This window comes from Astatotilapia calliptera, chromosome 5 (assembly GCF_900246225.1).
Source record: "Astatotilapia calliptera chromosome 5, fAstCal1.2, whole genome shotgun sequence".
Taxonomy (NCBI): Eukaryota; Metazoa; Chordata; class Actinopteri; order Cichliformes; family Cichlidae; genus Astatotilapia; species Astatotilapia calliptera.
This window is the reverse complement of record NC_039306.1, coordinates 10,918,946-10,938,875: the sequence shown is the minus strand read 5'-3', so window position 1 is coordinate 10,938,875 and position 19,930 is coordinate 10,918,946. Positions and strand designations below refer to the sequence as shown.

The 19,930-nt window shown below is 39.4% G+C and overlaps 1 protein-coding gene across 1 annotated transcript; it reads left to right on the top strand.

Annotated features, from left to right (window-relative positions):
• Positions 1–2,673: 2,673 nt before the first annotated feature.
• Positions 2,674–19,930, top strand: cept1b (choline/ethanolamine phosphotransferase 1b). The gene is made up of 10 exons (XM_026167206.1): positions 2,674–2,920; positions 5,730–6,022; positions 8,585–8,759; positions 10,472–10,619; positions 10,699–10,840; positions 14,491–14,575; positions 14,891–15,022; positions 15,404–15,562; positions 17,077–17,202; positions 18,727–19,930. The coding sequence occupies exons 2-10, from the start codon at positions 5,832–5,834 to the stop codon at positions 18,847–18,849; spliced, it is 1,281 nt and encodes a 426-aa protein (XP_026022991.1). The 5' UTR covers positions 2,674–2,920; positions 5,730–5,831; the 3' UTR covers positions 18,850–19,930.

The window sequence follows — 19,930 nt, the reverse complement described above, 5'->3', positions numbered from 1 at the left end:
GTACACACGGTCTGTGTCAGCTTACTGCTTAAAGGGGACTCGTTATGCTTTGTCTCATCAATCAGTGTCGCAGACTTTACCTGAATCTGAGCAGAGAGCACAGAGTTCATCCTGTTCATCCTGCTAACCTGGTTCAGGTTTTTCCTGGTACCATACCTGAAACCAGGGACTGTGCATTGTTTCAGGGCTGTGCAGTTAGTGTTAGATGTCAAGTCTAATCTGTCTTTCTTGTTCCCGAGTGTAACCTGTTGTTTGCACCTTGTCACAAACCCTCTGTATTTCTGTCTCTAATCTCATGATTAGAGACTTTTACAGTGATAAAGGAACCTCCTCGCGACTGTTCTTGACTCGGTTACAGGGGTGAAGGGTTTTTCTTAACCCAGGAAAGAGTTTTGGAATCATCCACTTTAGGTGTCTTCTGTGGTCTCTGAGGCATTTTGCATTCAACACTTCTTTGGGCCTCATATTGTCAAATACCAAATTGAGTTAAAAATTCTGTTGCTTACCTTTAAAATCATAAACAATACTGCACCGTGCTACCTCATTGAACTCCTTAGTGCCTATATCCCTAGGAGAGCCCTAAGATCATCGGGACAATTACTCTTAGTGCAGCCTAGATCCCGGCTAAAGACCAGAGGTGACTGTGCCTCTGATTCCATCTATTCATTTAAATCTCAATTAAAAACGTACCTGTTTGACTGAGCGTTTTCAGTTAGTTAGTGCACATCTCCTGTATTTTACCCTGATGTTATTTATCTTCTACTAATGTTCCCCTGTATAAATACCCCCACCTTATATTTATGAATACCCAGTAATTTTATCTCCTAAACTATGCTCTAATGTTTTATTTCTTATAAAATGTTTTATTTCTGTCTGTACTTTTGTAATCTGTTATAGCCTTTTATCTTATATCTTATGTTTTAACCTTGTTGTGAAGCACTTTGGTGTACCTTCGGTTTTAAGTGTGCTATATAAATAAAGTTGTGTTGTATTGTATTGTAATTCTTTCTAACATCTTTATGGTTAGATTTAAAATCCACTGTTATTGTGTACAGAAGCAAAATTAAGAAAATTGTGTCACATATTCCATCCATCCTAATCAAATCTAATCAGCTGCAGTTTTGTTCCAATAACCATTGAAATTAAGATAAATTTATGTAATTCTTCAAAATACCTATTATAAATACCCAAGGGCATTTCAAGATGGCTGTTGAGTAGCAGTACTTGCGCTGGGACGTTGGGTCAGTGAAGCCTGTGTAATCTCTGTAAGACAAAGGTTCATGTGATAAACTGTGCTGATGTTCCAGATGTGGTCAGCGCTGGCTTTCAGCACAGACACTCCAGTTACCTGTTGCTCAGATCTGTTCTTTATGAGGGAGAGACACTCATTTGCTATAAAGAGAGAGACAGGCGTGCAGCTTGTTGAGCTGAGCCTTGATGCAGCTCCAACAAGTGCTTTAGCACAGGCGTATAAGAGAAGTATAAGTAGGATTTCTTTGAATAGTGAATCATGTAAAGCTACTCTGGAGTCCAAAAATGAAAAGAATATGCAGCTGGAGATGAGCTGAAATAAACTTGGCATCATTTGATAAGCCTGGACTTTTACTGCTACAGAACTGAGGAGAAAGATTTGAGTCTGGAATGAAAGTCTGCACTTAGCCACCCTGGCGACCTTGGACTGGAGGTTTGTGCCAAAGGAGAAGAGCTCTGTGGCCAAATGCTGTATCCTCAAAGGAGTTTAGTTACTGAATCCAGGGACAGTTAAGAGCCCAGCGTGAAGGGTGTGATGGTGTATGTTGAGTAATGGGGCTGGAAATGTCAGGGGAAAGATAATCCGATTAGGACCTTGAAGGTCAGGAGGAAGATTCTGAAATCAGGTCTGGCTTATATTGCAAAGACACCCGGACAGGACAATTATGATCGAACTTTTTGGATAACAACTGCTGCACTTTGAACTTCCTGAAGACCACTTGTTGCTGTCAATCAGTTCTGGGTGTAATAAAGTCGGGTGCAAGGTTTGCAGCATCTGAAGTGGATGAGAGAAACTAAATCTGGGCTGTGTTATCTAAACAAAGAAGAAAAATCAGATAGATAATATTATTTTTGAGGTAAAAGCTCAAAACTTACAAAATACAAAAGGTTTTCTGTCTTTTTAAATGCTATTATTTGGGTTGTGAGGATTAAAAAAACTGTTTTGTTTTTTTTCATGATCAGATAATGATTGATTTATTGCAGCTTGGGTATGAGAAGCCTTTAAATCCATGTTTAAAAGGCTTCTAACCTTAAACTATCAATACTTAGTTACTAAAAGACATTCTTTGTAGCACTGACCCAAAGTCCTTGTCAAAGCAAGTCTCACCACTGTCAGTAAGTCCAATTTAAAAAAAAAAAAAAAAAAATCTTCAAATTTCAAATTACTTGAAAGCCAACTCAAGTCAAAACTTTGCGATATTCAAAATTTAGAGATGACAATTCAAATTTTTACTCGTATCTGCCTGGCAGAAACAATCTTCTTTATAAGGAAATAGGAGCCTTTGGTGGAGTGTTTTTATGCAGTGGTTTTGTTAGTCTGACCACCTTGACGTAGCCAACGAACTAAACGAACTTGACACCCCTACACTAGAGGGCGTTTGAGCGGGCTGTGTGCCTGTGAGATGAGTTCAGGGCAAAATTTACCCACTACGAAAGGAAACTTCGCGAGATTTCTGTGATGGCTAACGATAACTAGCCTGCTGTGTCAAACCACAGTGACACCGGTCGTGGTGATCCACCTTACAGATGCAGACGCTTGTTTTGATACTCCAAGTCATAGAGAGGAAATCACAAAGCTAACCGAGGACAGAAAGGTGCTGTCTGTCGACTTCAAACACTCCCACCTGGCCCTTGGACTGTCCGCGACTCTCGTCCTTTAATCGCTCAGGTCAGTCGGCATTACGTTCAGCATCCTGCCAGCAGTCTGGGTTAGCTAGCTAGGCTAGCCGCAGTCACCACGGGAGGTCCATGAGTTTCCGTCTGATCTGAGCAATATGCTGAGTATGCACCGGTGCCTTTAGCAAAATAAGTATGAAAAAGAGTCAATAAACTTGCTGCAAGCGTGTAAATTTATAATGCCACCCTGACATGAGTGTTCCGTAGCCGTTCGCTGCGCTAACGTTGCAGATAGTCCAGCTAATGCACACGCTAACTGATGGGGACTGAGCTAACAGCAAGTGTGCTAGGTTTCAAGAAGCAGGTTGTTTGGTGCCCTCCGAGCTTCGTCAGCAGCTCAAGTGACAGTCACAAGAAGTAGTTTAGAAACGTAGACGAGGTTAATGACCGGCAGCCAACCGCTGGCGAACTAACTCCTGTCAGTGTCAGTAATGTCTCAATAAATATTGCGTTATTGATTTAATCTTTCTTCATCGTCTTCTTTGCTCTGGGTCCTGTCATCAGCAACACATGGGCCTTCTCTGTTACTACAGAAATTTAGATGTGCCCTGTTGTCCCAGTTACGAGTCTTAACTTGCCTTTAATCTCAGAATATTATGGGGAGCATAATTAAGCTGATTACTCACATCCACCTATGATTGTAACTGGGTGGCTCTTTGCAGGAGTGTCTTTTCAAGCTCAATACAGAGAGTCATGTTCCGGATGACGTCGTCATGTGGATGTCTTGTCAGTGTGCATTTTCTATATATATCTGTATAAGACCCCAAGATACTTAAACTCATTCACTGGGGGCAGCAGTTCATCCCTGACCTGGAGTGGGAACTCCACTCTTTCCTGGTTGAGAACAAGCTCCAGCTGAAAGAATGAGATAGATACAAGTGGTGGGAATGAGATTTCTCCAAAGGGTGGCTGGGTGAGAATTTTGGTCATTTGGGAGGGACTCAAAGAAGAGCCATTACTCTACACATCGAAAGGAGGAAGCTAAGGTCTTCTGGGCATGTCCTACTGGGATAACACTTTGGTGTTCAGGGCCAGTAAAGCTAGCAATGTCTTGTTGTGTGAGACTGAGGTCTAGGTTTCTTTGCTTAGGCTGCAGCCTCTATCACCTAACTCCTAACAAGTGGTGATGGATGGATGGGCTTATACATTAGAGTAGGGGAGGAACAACTCTCCAAATCCATGCTTTAGGTCGTTCCTAGGTTTGTTTGTTTTTTTAAAAGCTCAGACACATTATCATACTTATGGGCTCATCTATCTGCTCCTGCAAAGACACAAGGAAACTTACAACTATGGCATCTATTACATATACGCTTATATAAGTTTTTTTTTCCATGTAAAAGCACTGCTTGTACTGTAAAGCAAAAAATATATAAACCTTAAGGAGTCTAAACAAAGCCACATTTAAAAGTGTGTTTTTTCGCCAAACCAACAACTCGCAGGCAGTTTAAATTCAGTGGGCACAGAGATGCCTGACAGGCTGTTGAGGCATCTCTGCTGTTCTTAGTTAATTTTTATAACATCCTGAATATTTGCAAAAAGGAAAATTTTCTTTGTCTAGCACTGACAGAAGTGTTAAATAGTCTGTATGTACTAGGAAAATGTTGAATCCATAATTGTGCACCTTTTTTCTTCACATGTGATGTAACAGCGTGCAGTTAACTTCCCTGGAAGTCCAGTCTGGTTATGTTAGTGCTGCTGCTGCTGCTCCACCATGTCCGTTGCCTAAAACCTGCAGTCTTGCTGTGAACTTGTGCTATCAGCATTAGCATTCAGGGCCTGCATCACAGAGACTTAGTCAGAGTTTTGTCTCTATTGATCTGCTAATGGCTCTTTTCTCCATATTGAAACTGTCAGTTAACGTTGATTGTACATCGATATAATTGATCAGCTGATTAACCCAAACATCTGCTGTCACATTTTAAACTTTACCCCGGTATTTTTAAAACAATAATACATGAGCCTATTTGGCTTTGTGGTAATTAATCTAGGTTTATAAAACACGAATAACAGAAATGGGTGAAGTGTAAAAGAGCTTTTTGTCATCGTGCCCACTCATCTGACAGAGACAGGATCATGGGGAGGGGGCGCAAACCCTCCTTTATTATACTGATGCATTTCCACTTGTTGCCTTAGCAGTGGTTAAACATGGCATCAGACTTGCATTCTTTAACCAGTCTTGAGCATGTCTATGTGGGTGTTACAGGAGCTGCAGATATCTGCATTGCACTTTCACTTTCAAGAGTATTGCATCCACATTTCCATAGTGCAACAGGGCTATAGAGGTATTTGGGAGGTTGGTTGTTTAGGCTTTTGACAGCTCACTTTGCAGGAGCCTTTGTCTGACTTTATGCTAAAACTAGGGCATAGTAAGTGTTTCATTTGCCTAAAATAGGTAAATGTTCACTAAAATTATTCAAGCAGGAAAAAAAAAATCTATGCCATCAATAACAGTTGCAGTTGGTCATGCAGTATTCCCATGTGGCTCTTGGTATTAGTGAAGTGAATTTGTTTTTTTTAATTTTAGTTAAAAAAAAGTATGTTTTTTTTTAACTTTTAGCTGTTTTCAAGTTTTAGCTTTTCCAATTGAAGGATTTGTTAGAGAAAGTTCTTAAGCACCAGATTTAACATTGATGTATAACAAGTAGCCTAGAAGAATAATTATAAAATAATTATAAAATAATAATAATTTTTAGTTGTAGCCTCTGAAATTGGTTTTTGGGATTTTAGGAGCTGCATTCTTTTTTCTTTTTGCTGAGATATTTCCACAGGGCAGTTTTATGATGTTGGGTTTTTCTTCTTAGGCATCATCCGGCCTCACTGTGGATCTTTAGCCCCTCGGACAGGGCAGTGGCAGTGGCAGAGGTAGAGCCATCAGGGACCAGACCAGCAGGAAGCAGGGCTTCATGAGCGCCACGGGGCAGCAGCAAGGGGGGGGTCTGCGTACTCGCCGAGGCCTTAGCCGGGACAAAGACCCCGGGCACGGCATGGGCATGGAGGCAACCTGCTGGCTGTCCCCTGGAGTCCTGCGCAGGCTGATTGAGTTGCCCTCACCCCCCCTGTCTCGACACCAACTCAAGAGACTGGAGGAGCACAGGTAATGCAGGTTTCTGCTGTGTATGCTGAACTCAGGAAAACAAAGTGTTAGTAAGTGGAGTGAAAAGACAGTGACATGTGGGAAATCTATTTTATGTCAAATGTGTACTGTTGCATTACTGGATGCTTGTATTAAAAACGAGCAAAGATTTCAAATAAGGAGGTGAGCGTTTCTACAGCAATCCCTGTGAGCTAAAAGCACATGCTCAGTTTTTTGTTCTACTCTTGGCTGTGTATGATTTCAAACAGAGGGTGTAGTCATAATATGATCATCTCATGCACACAGGTGCAGTGTTCAAATCCTTTTGTGAGGGGCACCCAGTCAGAAGAGGGCTGACACTGAGTCACGAGATGCTCCTCTACACCAAATATTAAAAAAGTGTGGCAGCGTTTTTTAACTTCACAGGTTGCCTTTTAACAGTCTGAAGAGAATGGAGCTGAGTCCTCAGCCCTTGTCTACAATATCAGTTTCCAGTTCATATTTATAGCTAGCATAGTGACTCAAATTGTAATAATTTTCTGTAGAGACTTTAGCTTCAGGTCTGTGTTTGTGGTCTCCACAGCATGAAACACGACTTGCCTGCACCAAGTGTTCTCACAGACTTGTTTCAACGTGAAAAAAAAAAAAAAAAAAAATGAAATGATTCCCACAGCCACTCAGATACAATACCTCCTAAATTAAACCCGATTCCTCCAGGAAAATTTGTGACTTAAGCTTATATTTGTCAAGATTTGTGCTAGCGCTCTCTATTATTGAAATATGTTATTCAAAAATAGTGTTACATTAATGGATAACAGATATACGTAGTTATTATGATTGGTTTAGGAAAAAAACTGCTGGTATGTCAGGATTGACGAGCTATGTTACTGTTAACAGATCAGGCCTGTAGCAGCTTGTGCTAAGTTTTTTTTTTTTCCCTTCCCTTCTTCGTGTTTCCCTCTCAGACTCACCGGTCGGGTTGAGTCACACCTCGAGTTGAGTCAAAAACCTTATTATCACTTTCAGTTTAATTTAAGGTCAAATAATGCATCAGAAGTGAAAACATATTCTTCCTAATTAAAACGGAAGTCATTTCAAAATTTAAAAAAAGTTCAACAAAAGTACTTGTTTGAATTTAAGAACTTAATCCAAATAAGTTAACAACATTGTTTGAGTTTAACCACAGAGTTCTGGTGAACTGTTACTTTGAAGCCATTAGTCTTGTCTGAGACTAATGAGCTAGCAAAACCGACATCTTCATTATCATCTTTAGTGTTTCCATCAGGATGTTACAAGCTCGATGGGGTGAAATTGATCCCCTCTTGGGCCTAAGCAGCTGGGATTTTATTTATTTTTAAGATGTTAAATTAGGGTGTTAAGATAAATTGGCTAATGATACTGTTAACTGGATTTACACATATAATAACAGTCTTAAAGAAGCAGCCACAGTGTGTTATCTAAAATGTGTAGGAGGTGACACGGTGCTGGAATTTCTTGCAGTGACGTGATTAAGAACATTAAAAATCCATCCAAATGGAGTTTAAGGTAATGTTTTTATTGTCTGTGAAGGTTCTCAGTCATCCAGGTCATCGTAGTCAAAGGAGCTTACAAAGAAAAGTGTCTGGACTTCTTTAAGTTGCTTGAAGACGTTTCACCTCTCATCCGAGAAGCTTCTTCAGTTCTGTTTCTATTATTAAATCTGAAAACAGCTTAAACATTTTAACATTTAAAGGACTGGCCACTAGCCACCTCTGAATTCAGAGGACTTATGGTTATTGGTTTAAAGTTTTTAATGATGCTATTTGATGTCTATGGTATTTACCTATGAAGGGTTTTTGTTATGTTTGTCTGAAAGGTACTATAGAAATGAAATTGTACTTTTAAGTCTTTTTAGAATGTATTTAGTTATAATTTAGAGCACAAGCTGAGAAAAGTAGGTGAACCCTTCAGTTTATAACTCACAGAACCTCCTTTAGCAGCACCAAACTTGAAGTATTCCCACAAGCTGCTAATGAGACTTAAACAAGCACGAGGAGGACTTACGGACAAGTCCTCACTGGAAAACTGTTTCAGTTCATAAATATTTTTGTATCCTCTGTTTTGTGTCTGTAACTGTGAATGAGATGAAGATCACAAGACATTTTAAGTAATTAAAACAGAAATCTTTGCAAGAAAAAGTTTGTGAACCTTTGAGAGGAACAAATCTTCCAACTTTTAACCGTCCGAGACTAATGTAAAATTGTAACAAATATTCATGTATTTGACGAAACACCTATGTACTAAAGCAAAATGTTTTAGATCAACCATAAGCCATATAATGTAGCGTCCCATTTGTCTGGATGAGATTTTTGTGTTTTGTTCTCGTGCTGATTGGAACATTAACCTTCATTGAGTACTTTGATGATAACTCTTCATTGCAGCTCACAAACTCAAGAAACTCTAGCTGTAATTCTGTTTCTACAGCTTGGTGAGATATATTTAAACACAGTTAATAATTGTCAAGCCCTCGTAAAAGTCGGTAAACATTCATATCTGTCGCTCCTCTGTATCTCAACTGCTGCCACCTGTTGCCCATCCCTGCAGGTACAGCAGTGCTGGACGCTCCCTGCTGGAGCCTTTAATGCAGCGCTACTGGGAATGGCTGGTAGGACGTGTCCCTTCCTGGATTGCACCCAATCTCATCACCATCATTGGCCTGGCCACCAACCTCTTCACCACCCTCGTGCTCGTCTACTACTGCCCAACTGCCACTGAGCAGGTTAGCCGATAATCTTAAAGAGGATGAGGTCCATAGCTACAGCGCTACTGTTATTGTTATTTTCTGTCAGTGTTTTATATTAAAACATAACCAGATATGAAAGTGGTAAGATTAGGTCATAGAAGCTGCTGGAAGGCTTTTAATGTGAAGCATCAGAAGAGCTCGGAGAAAGAAAAGTGTAATAAGAAAATCATCAGTTAACTCATGATTGAAAGCAGTGTTGGTAAAGATGCTTTTAGATTGGTATATAAAAGAAAAACATTGGCACTGTGGTGTTGTCTGTGTGTTTGTGCACATTTAAGCCTCAGTGTTGCTTTTTTTGGAGGCAGAAATGATGTTAATTGAACACAGGATGGAGAGAACTTTCAAAAAAAACAACAGAAAAATAATATAAATGTGCTTATTAATTCTATAAAGTTGGACATTTTAACATGGGAATCTATGGGGTTGATGAAGTTTGAGGGTCAGCCTCAAGTGGCCATTAGAGGGACTGCAGTCTTTTTTGTTCTTGGTGTTAACTTTGCTGTTCAGATGCTGAGGTTGCTGCTTGGTCACGATTTCATTTTTTTTGTGGAAGTTATAAATGGTTATCAATATCCTTATTAAACAGACTAATAAGTATTAAATGCATGTTTTGAATAAAGTCACTTTGAGCTGACTTAATTTGTTGACAAAGAGTCAGCATGAATGAATCAAATCATAAAGACATGTCACTTGCTCTGGCTTATATCCATGTAGACAGCTTTGTAATGATCTTTTAGTCTTTGTAATGCTAACCCATCGGACTGTAACTGTATTTATTTTCCACTGAAAACATCCTGGTTGGTCTGGAGAGTCCACATACCTGAATACCAGTGATTTTCCTTTGGAACTACCTTCAACCTCCAACAAAAACTGTTGACTTTCATATGTGAGCTCTTAGGACTCAAATATATGAGAGCTTCTTTAATTACTTCAGCTACCGTATATATATATATTTTTTTAATCTGGTGATATTTATTTGGGTGACAGAGGGGAGTAAAAAGGCAACTGACGTTCTTGCAGCCAGCACTGACATGTTGCTGCTGCTTTTGTCATCTGTGGGTGTTTCAGCTACATTAAAATATCAAATCTCACAATGAGGGGGGAAAAAGTGAGAGTATTTCTGTCTGCTGTTACATTAGAAACTGCACAGGTGCTTTTGTTTCTCCAGTTTCCTTAAGGTTTAATAAATTATTCTGATTCTGATTTGAGTGCGTTTGTCTGTAAAGACTTGAATGAGAGCGACAAGTGAGGCATTTTACACACATGTAATAATAGACTGAGCTGGATGAGTTACTACAACTACAAGCCTAAAGGCAAAAAATTTTAATGACTGTTCAGATGATCTCCGTTCATTTCCACTCACTTAATTAATCTACATCATTCATTCATCATTGTATGTGAACAAGGCCTCACACTGAAGCCTTTACTTCATAGTAGGAACTAAACTCCCCACCCAGTTCCTCTTTCACCAGCACCACAGTACTCATTATGAAAGGTGTTGGCACAACCCTAACAATTGCAGTCTCTGTGTTTATGTATGTTAATGAGGTGAAAGAAACCATCATGTTCATGCTGCCTAATCCTCCACCAGCCACGGCATGTAAAATTTGCCTTAGACCGCACCTGTTCGTGAGCATCGCCATAGAGTGACCTCTTCTTCATGTGATTATTTGTGTTTTTTGCTCCAGGCTCCTCTCTGGGCATACCTGTTGTGTGCGGTGGGTCTGTTTATCTACCAGTCGTTGGACGCCATCGACGGGAAGCAGGCCAGACGCACTAACAGCAGCTCTCCGCTGGGTGAGCTGTTTGACCACGGCTGTGACTCCCTCTCCACCGGTCAGTTTACATCCTGTTTGATTCTGTGTTTCAGAAAATCTGAAGCTCAGTGAACAATCTGTGTGTTTTTTCTCTGCAGTGTTTGTGGTGTTGGGAACCAGTATAGCAGCGCAGCTGGGCACCAACCCAGACTGGATGTTCTTCTGCTGCTTCGCCGGGATGTTTATGTTCTACTGTGCACACTGGCAAACATATGTGTCAGGAACGCTGCGCTTTGGGATGTGAGTCAATAAAAACTGCGTATTTTCCTTTTCTTTAAGAGAACAGTTTGCAGCCGTTTTTCTTATCTGTCAACACACGTAGTCGTCTTAAGACCAGTCTGTTTCATTTCTGATTTCACAGCAGTTCTTACTGATGCTTCACTGTGCTGAGTTTGTTAAAGAATTGATTAATATCTCATCACCACACACCATTAGTACCTGTTGCTTTGAAGACCTTTGTCTCTATCTGTGGTGGAAAGTAAGACAATGACAGATTTCTTCTGATCTCCACAGTGAGCAGTTGTGCGTGGGTTGTGTCTCAGTAAGCTAACATTTTATTTGTACGCCTCAGCCGTAAAAGGCTGATGGGGTATTGTTGTCCACCCATCGTGCGGGTGGACGTAAATTTGTGAATGTAACTCGAGAACAAGGCGATGCTGGAGCTTCAAATTGATATCGTAGGTGCGCCTACTAAAAATCTTGGATGAGTTTAAATTTCAGTGACCTCGACCTTAAGGTCAAGTTTTCTGAAAATCCTGCGAGTACGATAACTTGAGAACAAGGTGATGAAGGATTTTGAAATTGATATCATCGGTTTATCTACAGGGAGGCTAAGTACTGTTTATTTATGGGGGGGTTTAAATATGCAACCACTTTGCAATATGCAATCACAGCCTCACTGCTGTTCATGAAATACATTTTTGGTCTATTGATTCTTACTTCTGGGTGCAAATGTTCCTTTTCTGTTTTCTTTGTTTTGTTTTGTTTTTTTCATTTTACATTTTTTGTCAGTCTCATTTCTTCCGTCATGTCTATCTACATAGACTCGCTCTATGTAGGATTTAAAGGATTAATAAATGTCCACATCTGGAGGCTGGAGTAGTTCAAAGTTCAGACGATTACCTCAAAACATTTGTGCTGTTTTAATGGTGTTCATAATTATTTAAAAAAAAAAAATACTCTGCTAGGTTTAGGCACTACTTCCTGACAGGACAACTCATGGCCATGAACTTGATTTACTTGAGTTTCTGTAACTATTCCATGTTTTGCCATGAAGCCAGGCCAATTTTACAGTTATGCAAAATTTTAAACTGAAAGCAATAAAGGCTGCTGAAGTTAGCACAGGTAGCATTAGCCCCACTTTGTGTATTCTGGCATTTTATATGCGTAATATTACGCACGACACAAATGGCCGCACAATTCATAGGATTTTATTACCAAAGGATGTTGTTAAGTCTCAAATGGTACTTAAACACACACATAGAGTCTGTAGAGTCTGTTTAATTCAATCTGTTAGGTTTCAGATGTTTTTCTGGCTGTTAAACTAGTCAACTAGTCTGAGTTTTTTATTATTAGTAGTAAATTGCTCAGTTTGTCAGCCATTAATCTCTGATTTTTATTACAAATGAGGGTGACATAAAATTTTTATGGTGACTGACTTAAGAATTGAAAACCCTGAAAAGTTCTAGTTGTTTACTTGACCTTTATGTGCGCTCTCACTTTTATTGAACTCTTTCTGTATAAATATAAACACTGATTTTTCTTTGAACACAAATATTAGTTTGATGTGATTTATTTTTAAAGCCAGCATCTTCATATTAGGCAGAATGGACTATTAGTATAGAAAGAATGTCGTCATTTTGAATCACCTTCTGACTTTACATACTGAAACCTGTGAGAATCAGAATCAGAATACTTTATTGATCCCTGGGGGAAATTATTTTTTTTGTTACCCAAAAAAAAAAAAGTTTGTTAAAGAATTGATTAATATCTCATCACCGCACACCATTAGTACCTGTTGCTTTGAAGACCTTTGTCTCTATCTGTGGTGGAAGGTAGTCATAAACAGGTTTTTCAGGAATTCAGTCCAAAGCTTTGAAAAAGTTAATAAAAGGTGCAGCGAGTTAATTAGACCTGAGGTTTAGTCTTGTCATTAGATCGCAGCATTTACAAGTTCAGGTGACCCGCAGTAAATGTGGATGTGTTCTGTGTGTAGATTTGATATAACAGAGGTGCAGCTCTGTCTAGCAGGATTACAGATGCTCACAGCCACTGTGGGTCCCTGCCTGTGGAACGTGATGGTAAACTTTCTGGCTGCTGCCTGCATGGCTCGCTGTTGTCCGCTTCCACAGTGAACTCTGACCTGCATGGAGTCACATGGTCAGATCAGCTCGTACTCATTTCTGCTTGAAGGTGCGGTCAGTAAAATATGGCTCTGAGTAGCATCAGCTGAAGCAATTGGGCAGCTAGCTTTCATCTGTTAAATATAACATTTATAAGATTTTAGTTTCAAACTTTTGTTAAGAAGGACTTTATGCGTTTACATTTTTATAAACTAAATATTTTGATTAGAGGCCATAACAGAGCCTCCACCTGGTTTTACAGAGTGGCTGTACACGCTCTCTGTTGTACCTCTCTCTTCATGTCAACCGTAACATATGGGCAATGAACCAAAACTTTAAAACTTGGACTTATCACTCTAAGACCCGTTCCCACTGATTTTCAGCCAATGACGTGTGTAATTAGGTATATGTCAGTCTAAGAATGGCTTGACAGCCACCTTTCCACTGAGACTATTTTTAATGAAGCAGTATAAGAGTGTATTAACTGAAGGGGCCAGATGCATCTCTCTTTAATGGGGTTTTTTCGCCTCTTAAGAATATGACTTTCAGATCCTGTCTGTCTGCTCTACACAGGTTTTTTTTTTTGGGGGGTTGTTTTTTTTAGTCTTCCCACGTCGTCTTTTGTACTCAGTTTAGTTTCCTCAAAATCTTTAAAGACACACTGCACACCAAGCTGACAGATGCCAATTTATTCAGCTAACAGCTCTTTGGGTATAAACATAACATGCTTTTTGCAACAGGCTGCTAGTCACAAAGTCTCTGTTATGTGTAGACAAAACATTGGTTTAGCTCTTGAGTTGGGTGCCTTTATCCTGTAATGATTCATAGGTCAGTCTTCAGTAGCTTAAAAAAACAAATAAAAGAAAGTCCTGGAAATGGTCAGGTGGAAGGACTTGACTGAAAATGAATGGAAAAAGCAGCCAATGTCAAGAGGAAAAACTTTGAAAGACCCTCAGAAAACGTGTAGAATTACTGCTCAACATCGCTTACAAAAAAATTTAATCTGGCTTCTTGGAAGCAAAGCATGAACGAATGAGTGGTGGCTTCAGACTTTCGAACAGTGCTCTATATCCCAAGACAGACTGTCAGCTTTGGAGCCAATAATAAATGAAAACATGTTATCAGATGGTTTTCATAATCAAAATATAAGACAAACTTCGGCTGTCACCATGATCACAGCAAGAAGCAGATAAGGTGGAAACGAGCAGCAGAGGAACTGCAGCCTTGCTCGGGTATTGTCTACATGCATCAAACCTGATGTCCTAGTGACGTTTACTAGACCCATGTCACAGTTTGCCCTGCAGTAAACTTGCTCAAGTCAAAGAGATCAGGGGAGTGACTCACTCTGCTGACAAAACTCGTCCTTTTGTTGACCGAGCCAGTGAAATATTACTGATCGCACCTTTTAACCTCCAAATCAAACGTGTCGAGCAGAAGAGCGGGCTCCGTGTCCGGCAGCTTGTTGTGGAGGAATGCTGCAGGATGACTGTGTGCTGTTATACGTCACTAATCCTCACCGTAAACTCTCTGCTTTCTCCTCCCACTCAGCATTGATGTGACTGAGGTGCAAATCTTCATTATAATCGTGTATTTGCTGGCCGCCGTGGGAGGATCTGCTTTTTGGCAGTCACTGGTAATTCTGATTGATCTTAATCTGAAGAAATTGGAACCAATGACAGTGAGACTGTAATGTCATGACGTTTAACTTGATCATTTCACAGTAATGCTGCTCTAACAGTCATGTTTGAACTGTTTTACTGTAATTGTTATAAGTAAGTGCCTTTTAGTAGTCTCTAACATTAGTCATGGTTGTTTAAATGAGGGTGGTGTAGTGAATGTGCTCTCAAAGTACAAAAATGCAAATTTTCTGTCTGATCAGGATTTGTTTTGATGACTTTGTGTTGCATAAAAGCATCTAAGATTTCCATGTCAATGTCTCGAATTCCAGATTCCGATCCTAAATATCCAGATGAAAATGATTCCTGCCATCTGCACTTTGTTAGGAGCCATCTTCTCCTGCACCAATTATTTCAGAGTTATTTTCACAGGAGGTGTGGGCAAAAACGGATCCACGATAGCAGTAAGCCCTCAGTGTCCTGTCCTGGTTTGTAATGCCTCTTTTTGACTGATGCGCTGCACAGCTCTGCCCTGGTGCCTTATGAGAACCGCCCAGTGTTTTGACCAGCTTGACAGCCTATTTTTACATAGCAGATGAAGGGGTAATTTACACACGGGGGGAACTTGATCTGCAGGCTGTGTCTTATGTAGCAGAGTACGTACAGCTGAAACCTATGTTAATGGATATCTGTAAAAAAAAGAGCAGAATAAAGTTTCATTTCCGTTCAGAATAAAAGCATTGTTAGGCTAGCTTTAGTTTGTGTTACAGTTTTTTGTACCTGAGCAGCTCCTCTGTCAGTTTCCACTGATATTAATTGTCTTTTTCTCCTCCCTTGTCTTGCAGGGAACCAGTGTCCTCTCTCCAGTCTTACATATTGGTTCAGTCATAATTTTGGCGATGATGATATACAAAAAGTCTGCTGTCCAGCTCTTTGAAAATCATCCATGTCTTTATATCCTGGCATTTGGCTTTGTCTCGGCCAAAATCACCAATAAATTAGTTGTAAGTCAAACATACTTTTTTTTCCTCTCTTTATAATCATCATTAGTTTATATTTACTGAATTATGGTTGCGCTTTGTGTTTTTCACGGTTGTTATTCCTGATATCCTGCATAAAGATAGTCTGGAGAGGATGAACGATGCTCAGTGTTCAAGAAGGGTTTTAACATTTTGCAAGTTTTACTTGTGAGCATCAAAGGTGTGATTAGCCTAGCTTAGCATAAAGACTGAAAGTAGGATAAAACTGTTTGAATAGTTCCATCAACAAACCAAAAAAAGCTTGTTTTTCACTTTGTAAACCTCATGCATGAGGTAGCTAACGTGCATATTTAATTGTTTCAGCTTTACTTCAGCTTATCAATGAAATAATAATTATTGGGAAAGGATTCCTGAAAAAGCATAGACGCTGACAAACTTAGCTATTTTTCCTAAGCCAGCTGAGAGACATGATCTCTCCAGGCTATCCTGGCTCTGCCCTGGCGTCTCTTATCTGTTCAACATGTCGAAACGCCACACCTAACTCCTTTTGGTGTTGAGGATTAGTGGCTCTACTCTGAGCCTTTCCCAAATAACCAAACTCCTTTATCTCTGAGGGCCCAGACAATGAGGAAGCTAATTTCCACCACTTGTTTTAGTGTGTAATTCTTTCCGTCACTACCCACAGCTCATAGCCGTACGTAAGGACAAAGACTGCCAACCAGTAAAACTGCTTCCAGGTTTTTGGTACAGCATCCAAAACACTGCAGACACTGCAGGAGGATAAAAACAGGATTGTTTGTTTCTCTAATTTACACTGTTGGCTTTTCAGCCGCTTTCCATCAACAATCACGACACACGGTTGAAACTTAACATTAAAACTCAACATTTGACTCTCAGTTTAATTTATTGGTTGCTGACATTGTTGCCAACAGCAGCAAAAGGGACTCCGATCCAGGCAGGAGGCTTTGGCGTGAACTTTGCATGTTGTCTCCTCGTTCTCACCCAGGTTTTCTACTGGACCTTGAGTTTCTGCTGGCATTAAAAAACATGTTTGTTACTGCTCATCATAACAAAAAGTTATAAATACAGGTTTCAAAATAGAGATTCACAATAAGATTCACAAATGCCACAAATAATTATTCTAAAACCTGTTATTGTAAAAAATAAATAAATCTTTGGGGGGGGGGGGGATTCAAGAGTCTAAACATCCCCAGGAAGAGACTTCTGAACTGCTCATGTTTAAAACTGTCTTCCTTTCCTGCTCAAAGTGGAGAGATGCTGGATGAGAGGCATCTCTGAAGATGTTCACAGACTAAACTTTATAAAATTAGGACAGAGATGGGGTGGGAAAACTCCCCAATAATTTAAGATGCATGCAAGATTCATTAGGCGGGCCACCACATCAAACTGTAGCAGAGGAAGTTTGATGCAATTTATGTAGAAAACTGAAACTTCAAACAACTCCAGTGCCTTGCAGAGATGACTGTTTAATTGAAACTCTGTGTGTGTGTGCGTTTGTGTGTGATCTTTGTGTACAGGTAGCACATATGACAAAAAGTGAGATGCATCTCCACGATTTAGCCTTCCTGGGACCAGGACTACTGTTCCTGGATCAGTATTTCAATAGTTTTATTGATGAGTACCTGGTGCTCTGGATTGCACTGGTAAGTACGCACGATGCCAAGTTTGGATAAATGTGGTCATGACATTTTTACTTTGAAAAGCTGGAAAATCACAGAGGTAACTAATAATATGAGTGACGGATGTGTTCCATTTAGCTGGGTCATGTCCAGAATTCAGTGTTTATATCTTTGTGTTTTTCCTACTCTGATAGTCACAGTGTCACCTTCAGTCAGTTATTGTTGCTGTTTAATCCATAATCGTTACACCTTCTCACTGATGGTGTCTGTGCTGTATGGAAGCCCATTGTTGCCTGTAAAGGTACGAAGCAATAAGTGAAATTGGTGTTCAGTGCGAAAACCCTGCTTCAGCCTGCACCACCAGGCAGTGTTATAAATGAACAATGATGTTATTTCTAAATTAGCCCAAACATTTATGCTTGTTAACAAGGACAAACCACATCACTTAATGAATTGCTGGCATACTTCAATCATCCCTAGAAACAAAACGTAAGTCCGTAAAATTAAATATATATAAATTTACAGTTTAAAATAAACCAATTTTGTCCTTCAAGACAAAAAAACAAGTAGAAACAGATTTGTATCCGATGGACCCAAGCAGATATTTTTTATATATTTATAATTTTGGTTGCATTTGTTATTGCAGCTCTGTTTAAAAAAAATAAATAAATAAATTTTAAAAATGTGGTAATAGTGGGCTAATAAGGTGAAAACAAGAAGGTCATAACACATAAATGCTAAGTTATTACCAATTAAATGCTTGAGTAAAAGCCAACTAATCGTCTTGTATCAAGTGGTTTTAGCTGAGCAATGTTACACTGAAGTTTGTGATTTATTTTATTTTTTTTATTTTTATTTTTTTTTAATAAGGTGTCAGAAACTGGGGGGATAGTGTGGAAACATGCATGATTTTGAGGAAACCAATTAGTAATGAGTATCGTCTTTAAAATCTTTTAGAATAAAATGGAAACATCTGTCCATTTAATTTTCTTGTATGCTGGCTTTAAAGTGGTATTAATTCATAATAATGACAAAGTATTGATTGGTGTTTCAACATATTAGGAGACTATTACTGTGTTATAATGCTGGAATTAGTCCTGCCATATGTCCCCAGCATTCGTCACAACACACAGTATGCATGGCCAATATACCAGTATCAGTGTTATACCACTGTTACCTGTTGGTTTTGCTTCATAGCCATACATTTGCTGTGTAATATTACTCAGCTAAACCCAGTGCTGATACAAGATATTACTTAATTATTTACATATTATGTGGTAAATAAGTTTTAATAAGTTGCAGGTTCTGAATTATCTTCTTGTTTTCTCCTTATGACAACACTGCTGCTGAGCTATCATAAAAAGTGCTACCATGATTTATCAAAGGGTCGTACGGGCGCATGCTGGAATATCTTAAACTTGTCTTAATTGGCCAGCCCATATATCACTATCTAGTTTTCATTTTCTTGGCATCAGTGGGTTTCCGCAGTGTGTTAAGCTCCTGTTTTTCTGCTTTTAAAGAGTGACCTTGTTTCCTTCTCTCCCGCAGATCCTTTCCTTGTTTGACTTGGTGCGTTACTGTGTCAGTGTTTGCAACCAGATTGCCTGCCATCTTCACATTTTTGTTTTCAAAATCAAGCCTTGTTCAGTCCTCGGCTCAGCTCCTCACTGAGGACACGCCGGCCATTACTGACTCTGCACCCTTCCTGTTAGCTGCACTCACCTTTTCTTCCCTCTGTTTTCCACGTAGAGACGCAAGGGGGGGTGACGTGGTGTAAACTGTGTGCTTCTGCCAACTGAATGTCAGGACAAATAATATATATTAAGATACTGGAATATTACTGTCATTGTCTGTTTTTCACCAGTGCAGAATTACATTTATACCAGTTTCATTTTCTGCTCCAGTACTAAGAAATCTTCTGACAAACTTACGGTTGCAAAGAGCAGATATTTCAGGAGAGTACAGGTGCTACTCAGTATGCTCAACGAGAGAAACTTACAGCGTGTTTTAACTGTTCACGTGCAAGAAAATGTATAGGAACCGAATCGTTCTCTTTGCTTTTCATGATTATAATTTTTGTAACTTTACCTTTTTGCTATTGTAAATACCAAACTGTTACACTGTCTGTGCTTTCTTTTAAGTTAAAAATCCTATTTTGACACATTTATTTAACCTTCCTTCATGTGTATGATTTTTAAAGACACTCCATCCCCTACACAAAAACAGTGCAGCTGTTTTACATCAGCAAAATGTGGTTTTGGAGGAAACCTGATGCCAGTGTTACTTCCTCTTTCTTTCTTTCTTTTCTGTTTAAAGCAAATCAGAACGTCCTTTTTGTACAAGCCTGCAAATTATTTCACTGCCACTTTCTTGGTTAAATTTGCACTTTGGATTTAGGTTCAGGTGAGAGTTTGGTTTGTTTGTTAAGCTCTTTGCTAATATAGTCATCATGAAGTTGGTACTTTTGTTACGGGGTATAGGCTTTCTTTTATTTATATTGTAAACGTAAAGGGGGCTGTGGACGAGGGCAAAAGGTCATTTAGTGTGCTGTAGTGAAAGGTCCGTCAGCTCCTTTTGACCTCATGTACGAATGAACTCAAATTTCTCATTTTTCAGTTGATGAGAGCAAAGATCAAAACATCTACAGGTGGAGTGAAGCAGTAGACTTATTTCATCCAACTCTGTTACTGATCTCTGCTTTATTTATTGGTGTTTTTTGTTTATTCGTTTTGTTTTTAAGTGTCAAATTCCA